The sequence below is a fragment of the Suricata suricatta genome, chromosome 7 (genome assembly GCF_006229205.1).
Source record: "Suricata suricatta isolate VVHF042 chromosome 7, meerkat_22Aug2017_6uvM2_HiC, whole genome shotgun sequence".
Lineage (NCBI taxonomy): Eukaryota > Metazoa > Chordata > Mammalia > Carnivora > Herpestidae > Suricata > Suricata suricatta.
Window position 1 is genome coordinate 75,227,361 of NC_043706.1, and position 14,282 is coordinate 75,241,642.

Consider the following 14,282-nt stretch of genomic DNA (forward strand, 5'->3'; position numbering starts at 1 on the left):
AGGCTTTAGGGGTACAATGGTAACTCAGCTGACCCAGGATTGGGTCAGTTACAAGACAGAGGGGGGAATGTAAGGATGCAGGATTGAGACAATAGAAGGGCACACACTGCCCAAGGCAAGAGGGACCACCCTTGTAATACCCTTAACATTCCTAAGGGCAGGCCTATTGCTTAAGGCTAGTTACACCCTATGTGAGGGTCCTGGGTCCTGGGTCCACTCTGATTGGTTAACACTCTAAATGTTGTAATTGGATAAACCTGCTGTCAATAATATTGTGTAATAATGTTAGATCACTGTACCTATGTCACCATTTCCTGTAACTCCCCCTTCCCAAACTCATAAAAGCCCTGCCCCACCTTTGTTCAGGGCTCTCAGCATGGATCCACCACGCCGGTAAAGTCTGTGAGCCCTGTAAAGTCTGTGAGGCCCTGGCGAGCCTAAACCCGTAATAAAGCCCTTTGCTTTTGCATGCGTGAAAAAAAAAAAAAGAGGCATACTCGAAATTTCAGTCAGACGCAAATCTTGTAGTTTCATGAACACAGCATGCTCTCCGTGTGTCTGTTGTTTACACACGATGTTCTTGGAATACCCTACCACTCCCCATGTTCTCACCCTATTAACTTGGTCCACTCCGACCCATCCTCCCTTCAGGACTGAGCCCCAACATTACTTTTCCACAAAGCATTCCCAGACATTTGGAAGCTGTCTTCTCCATAATCCTGCAGCACTTCACACGTGCTTCTAACACACCGGTTACAGACTGCAATTAGCTGTTATACCTGAATATACCCAAGTTAGTTTGGAGCCATACTAGCGCAGAGACTATATTTAAATCACTTTCAATATTGGGACTGATGATAGTGCTTAGAAAAATGTCGATTCACTAATATCAAAATTTGCTGAATATGTCATTTCCTGTAATACATTCCTTCATTCCTAAACTGTCAAAGGACCCTCATTCATAAAGATATGTACTGCACATATTTTTATTTCCTCCTTTCAGATCATCTTTCAGTGACTCCATATTTGGAGATATATTTGCTTAGTTTATGTTGCCATACAAATCTATGAGAGTCTGTTTAATGATCAGATTGTGCTTCTTGCCTTCATAAAGGAAATAGCACAGTATACAGTAAAGCACTGATTTTGAAGTTAGATCTCTGTTCAAAAACCAATTCTTCAGTTTATTAACCATGTGGCCTGACTTTGGGTAAAATTTTTATCTCTCTGGATCTGTCTGCTCAACGGTATATGGTTAATACTTCTTTGTCATAGGGTCATCGTGGGGCCTGAATGTGAATGTAAAGTAACTAGCACAAATACACATTCAATACATATATTAGTTCCTGTTCCTCCAACTTACCTTCTTCACAAGGAAGAATACAGCCTTTGCAAAACTAAACACAAAAGGTTTCTGGTCATGGCACTACTCTGACGGCTGAGAATAGAAACCATCTTACGTCCCCCACCTGCCCCCAAACACAGCGTAGCCACTGAGGTTCAAAACTACCTACCGTTAATATAGTCTACTATCTATATTAGATTGACTTTATTATTCCTTTGTCTTCATTAGCATAACTTTTTACTATTCTAGGAGACTCTTGCCCAAATAGCTTGATTATCCATGACAGGAATTTCTTGAAAAAATGATCAATTCTTCAAGAGAAAGCACCAACAGTTTATGCCCGAAGACCCTTGCACTCCTTTTCTTCTATTAATCTTAAAACTGTTAAATCAGTATCCAATCCTAATCAAGTCATCTCTTCCACTCTGCCCTCACACCCTCTGTCACTGAAAGACCAGCCTTAAACCATACTTCAAATTCTCAAGAAAAATCTGATCTTGCCTTGTTCCCAGACAGTAATAAAAACTCTGGTGAGGTATTCTTTCTTATCCCAGTAAGTCAGAAACTCCGATTTATCCTATCAGAAGGGTAGGTGGTACCCAGAGAAACCAGCATTGGACAAGGCAATACATCTGTAAGTATGAAGACAAGGCAAAGGAATTTTCCCACAAAAGTCCAGAAATACTATAAAAATGAACTAAGGAAAATTATGTATCAGGCAAAATACGTCCACTAATATGTCCATGAGTAAAAACGAAATGGGTTTGTCAAGACATTAGAAAGTTTTGTTCGCAAAATTCCAAAAGGGGCCGATCAGTTTCTAAAATTAGTTTTGCTGAAACCTAATGTTGAAGTGTTTTACTCTTATTGCATTGCAGAGCTGTTCATATAGGACTCTAAATCAAGAACAGCATCTCAGCTAGGACAAGCGGACAAAGTGACTGCAAGACAAATGATCAGTTTTTAAATTAGATCCTTTCGAAGGAAAATTCAAATGCCATTATTCATTTGACTAAGTGTAAATAATACCAATTTCTAAAGGGTCCAATCACAGCGCCGTGACTTTCCATTCGGGTAAAGAATACAAGGCTGTGGGGAAGGATGGAGTGAGGGAAGCAATTTGTGCTTTACAGGGTTTACTTTTCACCCTGAGAAACCTATTTGGGCCGCATGGCCGACCCTGTACCGGGTTGGCTTCAGCAGCTCGAGCAGCTCCAGAGAGGAGAGAGGAGACGGCAGAAACGCGGTATCGGTGGAAGACACCCGGTTCCCGCTGACTGATTCGGTGAAGGAGCTGCGGGGAGGGGGTTCCGCTGGGGCCCTCCTTTTACCAATTCTCGGGTCAGTACCTGACAGGCGATGGACCTACGGAAGCCACACGCCATGGCCGCCTCCACGAAGCACGCCCCGTCTGCCTGGCCCGGATCCTCGCCCCGCCCTCTTCTGCATACCCCGCCTACGAGCGCCGGAAGCCCGCCTCGGAGGATTCTGCCAGCCAATCAAAAAGCCGCGTGGCCGGCCACTAACCTCTGCCCTGTTGCCGCGAGGGAGCGCGGGAAATCCCGAGTGCAGCTGGAATCCCGCGGACCGGTGGGGCCATGGCCACCTCTTCGGTGTCCAAGGTACGTGGGGGGCGGACGCCCACTAGACTCAGCCGTTGCTGCATTCCCATTTGAAGAAGGAATGAAGCAGACGTTACGTAGGCTTTGATGTACCGACTGGAGGGGAGGGAGTGGTAGGCTGAGCTGCGTCTTCCTTGCTCCAAGTGCAGTTGAGGTCGACTTTACTTGGGCCATGAAGACACGGATCTGCCTTGGTATTCTGGCTGGGAGGATTTAGTACGCTCTGGTTTGTGGAGGTCGAATTCCCCGAGGATGTGCCCCAGTCTCCCTTTTTTCTTTCTCAGAAATATTTGTTATGCGCCAAACACTCCGTTAGATACCGAGATAGAGTGGTATACAAAATAGACTCAGTGCCTTCCCTCAAGAAAAACATTAAACACAGATAAACTGATGATAACAAATTATGATAAGTTAGCACATTGCTCGGGGTCAGAGACGACCTTTTGGAAAAAGTGACATTTTAGCAAGACCTGAAAAATAAGTAGAGGATAGGCAAAGGATTGGGGGCAGGGAGACTCTTCTAGCAAAGAGAGTGACATGTTCTTTGGTCCAGGAGATAGAAATAAAGTGATCTATTAAAGAATCGAAAAACCAGTATAATCGGGAGGTGGTGTTATGAAAAATGAGAATCGAAACGTAGTGTAGATGTGTATGTGTTTCAGAGGACATCATATAGACCTCATGGGCTGCCTAGATGGTCAGGGATTGCAAGAAGACACGATAGTGGGTTGGTAAGAAGATAAACCCCAGAGCTCTATTGTCTAATGCAATAGCCAGTAGCCACCATAACCAGTGGCGATTTCCGTTTTGATGAGAATAAAGTAAAATAAAATTAGGAATTCATTTCTAGAGTCTCACTAGCCACATTTCAAGTGTTCAGTAACCACGTGTGGTGGTGGCTCCCGTTTTAGTGCAGAGACATGGTATTTCTCCTTCCTTACTGAATGTCCTGTTGTACAGCACGGTTACAGACCCAAGTAAAGTAAGACCTTTTGTAATGAATTCAGCCAGATGCCCCTGAAGTTAAGCTGTGATAAAGTTGAGAATGTAGATGAAAACACTGCAAATACATTTCTCCCTATGTTAAAACAGTAACTTAGAAGGCTCTACCATGGGTCTTATTTTTAATCTTGATTAAAATTAAACTAAAATTATGAAAAGGAGTGCCTTTTGAGACTATATGTCACGGGGGAACTTAAAGCCGTAGAGCTTAAGCTTATAGAAGATGGGCTGGGACGCTAAGTGCAAATGCCTGAAGAGGTTTAACAGTGCTCATGTAGCCAGGGTGCTGGAGTGCAAGAGCACTTGGCTCTGGGGGTCCCAAACAGACCAGGTTCAGTCACTTGCTGGTGACAAAACCAAAGTCAGGGAAACGAGTGGTAGTGTAACAAGAACGAAATTTATTTCAGTGAAGTCAACACTGAGAAGACAGCAGACTAGAGTCTCAAAAACTGTCTCCAAAGTGCTGAAGGTATTTCCAGGTTTATATAAGGAAAATGTGGGACAAAGGTCAGTGGATTCACACAGGTGGGCAATAAAGGTCAGATTGATCAATGTCTTGGAATCAATCATGGGCGGGGTCTTGCTGGTTCTGGGTAGACCTTATTGCTTAAAGGGTTAGTTTTGGTTCCCATTAGGGGATGTTGTGCTCACTGGATTTTTTCCCAGAGTCAAGAGATGAGCTGGAAAGAAGAACTTAATTCGAAACTTTGAGGTCAAAATTCAGGTAGTTGAAGTTCTCTTAAACTAGTATTTTTTATTAGGATTGGTACTGTTTTTGTTTTGTCCTGGTTCTAAATTTCCATGGGTTTGCATGGTTTTTTCCCCTAATCCTTTGTGTTGCATAAACCTCTTATTTTTGTATATCTTGCAGAATTGTCAGGGGTTTTTTGTATGTGTGTGTATTTCAGAAAAGCATTTATGTCATTAGTACAGAAATGCTTGTATTGAGATGATTATGAAGGACACCTTACATAAATAAGAATCTTAAGGACTGTTTCAGGAGCTTATGGAAAACTGCTAGCCTCTTTTTTTTAACCTATGTAAATATATCTCTTTTCTTGTCATATTTTCTACCTGTTAGCTCTCCTCCTAGATGACTTCTTCTATCTCAGATATCATCACTTACTTGATAGTTCAGAGCAGTTAACCATATTACCACCACTGCCATACATTAGGATCCATTCCGGGTGCTTGTCATATCTCACTCCTTCATAGTTCTTTTCTTTTATTGAATTGCAGTTGGATATAGAAAGGAGGCAATGACAAGCTTATTGTGGTACTACATGATTTTTCTAAATATGGGTGTGTATTTCAATATTCCACTAGTTGCAGATGTAAGAGTGTAAGACGCAGTTCTTGGGGTACCCGGGTGCCTCATAGGCTAAGTGTCTGACTTAGGCTCATGTCATGATCTCATGGTTCATAGATTCTAACCCCTCATTGGGCTCTGTGCTGACAGCTCAGAGCCTGGAGCTTGCTTCCGATTTTGTGCCTCCCTCTCTGCACCTCTCCCACTCACATCTCTCTCCCTTTCTGTCTCTGTCAAAAATAAATGTTAAAAAAATTTTTTTAATACAATTTAAAAAAAAAAGGCACCGTTCTTATTTTGGATCCTGTAATCCAAATGACCACTTTATATTTATTTGCACAGCTCTCTTTAGCCCTATCCTGAGCGGACTTTTTCTAGGTGTATTTTTTTCATCTTTTCTTTCATCTTCCATAAAAATGTCAGTCTTTTTTTTTTTTTTCCCTTAAGTTTATTTTGTTTGAGAGAGTGCAAGTGTGAGTGCAGGATGGGCAGGGAGAGAGAGAATTCCAAGCTCGATCCCACAAACTATGGGATCATGATCTGAGCTAAAATTAAGACCCAAATGCTCAACAGACTAAGCCACCCAGGCACCCCCAAAATGGCAGTGTTTAAGAAGCTTGTACATGGTGAATGGCTTTAAGATTGGTAGAATAAATGCAGAATCAGTAGTTTGGGGGGGTGTATATCACTAGTCAAGTAATAACATGATACTAAATGTAGCTAGGAAATTACATGGAAAATTACCTGTCCAGTATTCATTCCATATACTGATTGCCTAATGTATATGCTAACACTATCCTAAGACACTTAGGAAACAGTTATGAGTTAAATGCAGTCTGTGCTCTGAAGGCACTCACACACAACTTGGTGAGGCAGACCCATAAATATCATACACAGTGAAAGTGATTTAAAACAAAGCAAAATAAAGGCATTCAAGTATTGTAAGATCTTAGGGAAAGGAATAATTCTAACTAGAGAACTAAGGAAGCTTTCCCAGAGCAGATGAATAACAGTTTTATCAGATGAAGAAATGTGTAGAAAGTGAAACAATAGCCAAAATTATCTATTTCCTGTCAAGGTTATGGATACTTGAAGTTTAATTAAATAATAAATATTTCTTATGAAATGAGAGAGAGTCATTATTTTAGTGTATGGTATTAATGTTCTACCCTAAGTTTTATAAAAATGGAAACTTTCTGGGTTTAAATTTCATCAGCTTTATTTTGTCTCTTAGATCAGGCCCTAAGAGCAAAATCAAAGATGAACATCCCATGGGAAGGAGGAGAAAGAAATGGATAGACCCCTTGTTTTTTAAGAATTTTCCTGTTATAATTCAGATAGAAGAGAGATGGTTTCTTAGCATTTTAAAGAAATTCCTTTTTAAAATTTTGCTTATCCATAAAATACTTGGTTAATCAGATTTATCTGCTCCTTGGCTACTTTGACTTTATGCTTTTTTCTTTCTTACTTTTTTTTAAAATAGGGCTGCTTTGTTTTTAAGCCAAACTTCAAGAAGAGAAAGATCTCTGTGCCAGTAGGTAAGATGTCTTAATATCAACCAGCTAGTTTTCCTCCCCTAAGTTTTGAATTAACCTAAGCCTAATTGAATTTAATAGATCTCTTGTCTTCAGTGTTTACTTGCCTTCTTGATGTAGCAGTTATAGTCAAAAGGATAAGGTACCCCTCAGGGTTTCAATCTAACAGGGAATCCAAATATACTTTCAAATGCAAATTGGAAAGTAAATTTCCTTCAAAAGATATGTCCTCATTATTCAAAAGAGATTATCTTAGGGGTGCCTGGCTGACTCAGACAATAGAGCATGCAACTCTTGATCTGTAAGTTGTGAGTTCAAACCCCACATTGGGCATAGAACTTACTTTAAAAAAAGTGTATATATATCTATACATATATGTATAATATATTTAACAATAATAAATATAAATAAAATAAAATAAAAGAGGCTAAATGTCCATCAACTGATGAATGGATCAAGAAGATGTGGTTTATATATATAATGGAATACTACATGGCAATAAGAAAGAATGAAATATGGCCATTTGTAGCAACATGGATGGAACTTGAGTGTGTCATGCTAAGTGAAATAAGTCAAGCAGAGAAGGACAGATCCCATATGTTTTCATTCATTAGTGGAACAGGCGAAACTTAACCAGAGGACCATGGGGGAGGGGAAGGAGAAAAAATAGTTGGGGAGAGGGAGGGAAGCAAACTATGAGAGACTCTTGAATACTGAGAACAAACTGAGGGCTGATGGGGGAGGAGGAGAGAGGAAGGGGGGTGACGGGCATGGAGAAGGGCACTTGTGGGGATGAGCACTGGGTATTAATATGGAAACCAACTTGACAATAAACTGTAAAAGAAAAAAAAAGAAGAGGCTAATTTAGATGGATTAAAAAGAAACCAGATTGTCTTAAAAATCTCAGTGATTTCCTGGGGTATGTTAGGGGAAATTGAATGCAAAAGAGCAAGAGTTTTAGGAAGATGGAAATGTTTTCTAGATTGAGGGAGCAGTTATATGAGTGTATACTTTTATTAGGACATATTAAGACTGTTAAAATGGGCATATTTTATTATTTGAAAATTAAAAAATACTTTCTTTCTTCATTTATCTCCAGATATCTGTGTGATGATCATGGTAGCATGTGTGATGATCAAACAAATCATGATATTACTGTCAGAAAGTGTTTATAGTACTGTTTTTCAATTGTGGCTGTAGATCAGAATCGCCTGGGGAACTTAAAAAAAAATTGTTTCAAGGGTTTTTTTGGATATCATTGTAGATTCTTGTGCAGTTGCAAGAAAGTCTAGAGAATTCCCTTGTACCCTTTACCCAGTAAAGTCTCCAGTGGTAACATTTTGGGTAACTGGTACACTATCATAACCAGGAAACTTAACATTGGTATAATCCATTGACTTTATTTAGATTTCAACTTGGGGAACCTTTTAAAGATACTAATGCCCAGAACCCATCTCAGACCAATTGAATCAGAATGGCTGGGAGTGGTACCCAGGTGTTGGTATTTTTTTTTTGTTAAAAGCTCCTCACAGGCTAATTATTTACACTCAGTATTCAGTACTGTAAAGATTAATTCAGATGAAAAATATATAGTGTGGATTTCAGCATGTTCATGTACTAGTTTTGAATTAAAAAGGAAAAAACAACTGTACCATTGTTTGACTAAGGAAATAAATAACCTGTATTTATAAATACGATTTTTCTAAATCATCACATGATGCAAACCTTAGGGTGTTATTTACTCCTTTAGTTTGAGACAAGCTAGCTAAGAGACCTGTGCTCAAGGAGCAAGTAATGGTCCATATTGAGGGGAACAGAGGACAGTAAGTATGACTTATAAGAATCTGGTGATCTCAGGTTCTGTACCCTCTTAGACTTAGTGTCAAAGGAACATGAAACTTGCTGTATTCCTTGTCCCAACCCCAAAATAAAAAGTGGTAGCGATGGACTTGTAAATAATGAACAAAGAAAAGCTACATTATAATTTTTTTAAATTTTTAAGTGATTGACTTAATAACACATTTCTTTAATGTCAGAGATTGCTAAACTTGAAATAATTCATTTTAAGAAAAAATTCAAGTCTTGTTTCCCATTATCAATGAAGGAAACCGAACATGAAATGACATCTGATAACATCAACAATGTTATTTTAACTAACAAGATTGCTAGCATATATTGAGTTTTTATTATGTGCTAGATTTTTCTATGCCCTATATATGTGTTACTTTGTTTAATTCTCTCAGCAAACTATGAGGAATGTATTATGATTATCTCTATGAAAATATATGAGGTTACTTAGACATAGAAAGAACTTTCTCAATGATAATGCTAATACGTGGCAGAGCTGGGATTTGAACCCAAGCTGTCTGATTCCAGAGCCCCTGGTCTAACCATTACTTGAAACTGCCACTCAGCGTTTTGTGTTGAATTTCAGTATACAAAGACCTGTTTAAAGTTTTTAGTATTAGTAAACCTAATGTATATAATTGTATAATTAAACTTTGCTTAGTTTTTTTTTCATTCTACTGATCTGAAACCAATAGATACTGTTTCAGTATGAGAATTTTAAGAGGAATTGACCCTGATTATAAGACAGATGGTGCAGGAATGAGGAAAACATATCCAGATTTTAGCACTTGACTTCACTGGCTTCAACTCTTGAAACAGATTGCCTAAAAAAGTAGGAAGATGCCCTTCATTTTGTCCCCCATCTGTCCTCGACTTGAAGACACTTCAAGATTCCAGGTCTGTAGGTGAGGGGTGGGGGTTGTCGTTTTTCTCCAACCCACAGCAAAATGGCTGCTCGGTCGGTCGCCATCTTAAGCAGAGAGACCAAGAATCCTTGGAGTGGAGGTAAAACAACAACAACAACAACAACAACAAAACCCTGCACCAGAATCCCCTGGAGCACTTCACTAAAACAACACTGTTGTATCCACCCACCCAACTCAGGGATCTAAGGGAGAGGGCAGCAGCCAGGATCCTTCTTGAAACTCCACAGGTCTTGCTGACTCTAGATTCCAGCTGGGCAAGATCTTGGGAAAAGGAAACTGCCCGGGTGCTTGAAGAGAAAGAAGACTGTAACCACATAGCCAGATTTTTGTAGAGCGAAGAGCCAAGATGGCGAGATGAAGGGAGCTCTGTAAACTCCATCTGCCCCATCTATCGAACTGAGAAGGACATTACTCTCATCTGCAAGAGCGGAAGGAGAAAATACGGAATCCAGAAAGAAGACAACCTCAAAGATACCTGAGTTAGTGAGTGCGAACTGGGGAGATCGGAAAACGGGCCAGCCCGAGACGGGCAGGGGAGGCGGGAGCCCCAGTGCAACATGGGGCAAACGCGCGCGGAGCCCAAGAGACAAAGGGAAGGGACAGAGTGACTGAACACGCTCCTAGTACTGTTTCTGGGGAAGAGGTAAGGAACGCTTGGCCATGCTTGTAGAGAGAAACTCACTCCATAGATAACTGCTGGGTAGCCTGAATCCCGAACCCAGGTGACGCAAGGGAAAGAACAGCTTCCAGCCCTACGCCATCTCGGCGGGAATCAGCAGCCTCTGCAGCGGCGATGCCAGGGGAGCTCACTTTGACCTCGGTTTTGGGAGCGGGACTATGCACCTCATCTCCATGGCGCATATCACCCCCAGCATTGGCCAAGCGAATCCCGAATCCCGGGTACCAACAGGGAAAAAATAGGGCCCACACCTACGCAATCCTGGCAGGGAGTTGGCAGCGGTGGAGGCCTGGGCGTGCGCTTAGGCTGCAGGAGCTTCCAACTCATTTCCAGCAGCACACAGCGCCTTGGGCAACAGGTGCCCAAAGCCAAGAGAGACTCATTCTTCCCCCATTGCGATCACAATCCCTGCTGAGGGTGGGGACTCGTACTTCCCCACCTGCTGCTCATTTCGCCTCAGGCAGGGGCAGCCAAAATCCCTGCCTAAGCCAAGACAAACTGATTCCTCCCCCTAAGAAGCCAGCCACCAAAGCAAATACATCTCATCTGTGGTAGCATAAACATGCATGGACTGGAACTTTGAACCTAGGCGGGCCTGGAAAATACAACTCTGCTCAACTGTGGCAAAAGGAGATGGGTCTCATTAGAGTGGCCTATAGTGCTTAGTTCACCAGAGCTTGGCATGCCACCATTCTAATCTCTGCAGACATGAAGGCGGAGCCTCTGAGAGCAGCATCCTAGACCTACCACACCAAACCACGCCTATCCACGAGGGAGAGCTGCTGCTTTTTTTTTCTTATAAAAAATATTTTTTTTCTTCTTCACTGTTTTTGTACTTATTTGTTATTATTACCTTTTTTTTTTACTTAATTCTTTTACATATTTACTCCTTATTTTCCTTTCTCCTTTCTCCCTTTCTTTTTCACCTTCTTGCAATCCAGATATATTCTCCTGTATCTCATCCTTACCTCTCCCCTCAACTGGTCATACACTTTTAGACTGTCTACTGTCCTTTGTTGTCTCTGACCCCCTTTTATTTATTTTTTATTGTTTTATTTTTATTTTTTTTTTACTTAATTCTTTAAAATTCTTACTCCTTATTTTACTTTCTCCTTTTTCCTTTTTTTTTTTACCTTCTTACAATCCAGATATATTCTCCTGTATCCCATCCTGCCTCTCCCCTCAACTGGTCATATACTTTTAGACTGTCCACTGTCCTTTGTTGTCTCCGACCCCCTTTTATTCTTTTTTTTTCCTTTCTTTTCTTCTCCTCTTTTCTGTCTCTTTCCTTTCCATTTTCTTTCTTTTCTTTCCCCCTTTTAATGTGCTTCTTTGTTTGATTTGTCTGTGTGTCTGTGTGCTTCCGTTCCCTCTGTGTTTGTCTGTCTGTTTTCCTTCTTAGGACTACACCAAGAAACAAGCCAAAGTGTACATGATGGCGACTTCCAAATATTGCTGAGTAGGGAAATAAAATATTCACAGGCACAACAAGAGAAACCGAGAGGCACTATTAAGAGAATATTTCCTGAAATGACAGGCCCTGGACAGTCAATAAGCCCCCTTTAACAGAGAAATATTAACAGGTGCACAGTGCACAACAAACTTTCTAAAGGTGACAAGAGACAGAAATCGAGCAAAAATGACAGAATGAAGGAACTCTCCCCTGAGAACCTCCAGGAGGAAGTCACAGCCACAGAACTGCTCAAGGCAGATCTAGACAACATACTGGGTCAAGAATTTAAAAAACTTGTCATAAAATTAATCACTGGGGTTGAGAAAAGCATCAAAGAATCAACTGAGACAATTACTAGGCGCTGTGAAAATAGGTGTCATGAGTAAAAAAAGGCTATAGATGAGGTGAATAACAAACTGGAGGCAGCCACCTCGAGGATTGATGAGGCAGAGAGAAGAATAGGTGAATTAGAAGATATAGTTCTAGCAAAAGAGGAAGCTGAAAAAAAGAGAGAGAAATTAATCCAGGAGCAGGAAAGGAGAATTTGAGATCTGAGTGATACAATCAAACGGAACAACATCCGTCTCATAGAAATTCCTGAAGAGGAAGACAGAGAGAAAGGGCCTGAAGGGATACTAGACCAAATTATAACTGAGAATTTCCCAAATCTGGGAAAAGAAATAGACAGTCAAATTTTCAAGAGGCACAAAGAACCCCCTTAAGAGGAAAACAGGAGAAACCTAATGGAGGACCAGGGGGAGGGGAAGAGGGAAAGAGAGTTGGGGAGAAAGAGAGATGCAAAATTTGAGAGACTGTTGAATGCTGAAAATGAACTGAGGGTTGAAGGGAAAGGGGGAGAGGGGAAAAGAGTTGGTGGTGATGGAGGAGGGTACTTGTGGGGAAGAGCACTGGGTGTTGTATGGAAATCAATTTGACAGTAAAATATTAAAAAAATAATAATAAAATGATACCTAAAAACTGAAGAAAAAAAAGACACTTCAAGTACCTATGAGAGAACTGGTAACTCTGTCTCTCTCCACTGTATTCTGTGTATGACTGTGCATCCTGGAAAATGACTGAGCAGGAATGAGAGAGAGAGAGAGAGAGACTGAAACTGGTGGGGGCACTGACACCGACACTGTGGAAGTTGACACTGAAGTAGAGCACTATGCGTAGGAGCAGGTGGGACCTACTGCAGTGAGAGCTTATATCCTCTAACAGTGTTTCTGTTAGTATTTTATGCTATGTTATTCAGCACGTAAAAAATTAATGTCTTGATTTGACACTTTAACATTTTGTATGGATTTACTCATTATCAAAGGAAAATGACTTCTGTTCTTTTTAAGGCTACCTTGTTGTTCTGCTTTGTCTCTTAGTAATAGTGTATTTCCTTTCCTCTTCTTGTTTGCATTTTAATACTATAAACTTGTCTATCATTCCACCATATAATGACTTCAGTATATTCTAAGACTTTGATAAATTCAAAAAATATTTGCTAGAAATTCTTTTTTTTTTTAATGTTTTATTTATTTTTGATACAGAGAGAGACAGAGCATGAGAGGGGGAGGGGCAGAGAGAGAAGGAGACACAGAACCACAGAACCGGAAGCTGGCTCCAGGCTCTGAGCTAGCTGTCTGCACAGAGCCCGACACGGGGCTCGAACCCACGAACGTGAGATCTGACCTGAGCCGAAGCCGGACGCTTAACTGACTGAGCCACCCAGGCGCCCCTAGAAATTCTGAGTGAACTATGAACAGAAGGACAGTTCCTTAACATAAAAGAGAATCTCTGTTCATCCAGAACTTAATGGTAGAATGCTAGTGGCATGTCAGTAAAGTCCGGAATGAAATATGTGTTTTCACATTATTATTGAAGCTGTAAAAGTTCTGGTTGTTACAATAAAATACCTGACAGTAAACAACAACTAAAATGAATGAAAGTAGAAAACTACAAAGAATGTAAAATACTTGTTTAAAGGAAGAGATCTATAGGGTCAACTTCCTATCATTTCTTCCCAAATCAATCTACAGATCTTATCAGGTCACAATACCATTCTAATTATTTTTGAACAATAGCAAAGTTTATTTGAACGAATGGCTTAAAATATTGATGATGTTTGGTGGTGGGAGGAAGACCTGATATTCCTCCATAGGTGAATATGCTGGAAAGCTCCAGTCACTAAAACAGTTCAGTACAGTTGTGGGAATAAACAGGGATACAGTAGAACAAAAGAAAAAGTTAAAATATAGTTCCAAGTGCATTTGTAAGTATTTAGATGATAAGGACATCTCAAATCAGTGGTAAAAGGGATAGATTATTTAATAAGTGAACATTTTCAAGCTGAAGGTTAAAATCCAAGCATGAGTCATGAAATCAACTTAGTCATAATGGTTTTAAAAAATAGAATAGAAAAGAAAACATTCACTGTCAAATGACAAATATTGTTTTGGGGGTCCTTTGTTTTTGTTTCTGTTAAATGTGTGTTGGATTATGATATAAAATGTATTCCTTAATGTAGATCATTGTTTAAAAAGTTTGAAAAGCACTGAGATTTTGATAAATG

At 40.3% G+C, this 14,282-nt stretch overlaps 2 protein-coding genes across 5 annotated transcripts in view; one reads left to right on the forward strand and one right to left on the reverse strand.

The window, feature by feature from the left end:
• RARS2 (arginyl-tRNA synthetase 2, mitochondrial) overlaps window positions 1–2,770 on the reverse strand; it is a 70,267-nt gene extending 67,497 nt beyond the window's left edge. For both annotated transcript variants that reach the window (XR_003911019.1, XM_029945218.1), the window contains exon 1: window positions 2,695–2,770. Coding sequence is in view for 1 of the 2 variants with exons in the window: in XM_029945218.1 (XP_029801078.1) it covers window positions 2,695–2,730 (36 nt within the window). In the remaining variant the exon portion in view is untranslated. The remainder of the gene's footprint in view (window positions 1–2,694) is intronic.
• Window positions 2,771–2,903: 133 nt separating this feature from the next.
• The window catches only part of ORC3 (origin recognition complex subunit 3), a 64,365-nt gene continuing 52,986 nt past the window's right edge, over window positions 2,904–14,282 (forward strand). For 2 of the 3 annotated variants that reach the window (XM_029944738.1, XM_029944739.1), the window contains exons 1-2: window positions 2,904–2,967; window positions 6,762–6,816. In XM_029944738.1, the coding sequence (XP_029800598.1) occupies window positions 2,944–2,967; window positions 6,762–6,816 (79 nt within the window). In that variant the 5' untranslated portion in view covers window positions 2,904–2,943. The remainder of the gene's footprint in view (window positions 2,968–6,761; window positions 6,817–14,282) is intronic. The other variant, XM_029944740.1, reaches the window with a different exon arrangement.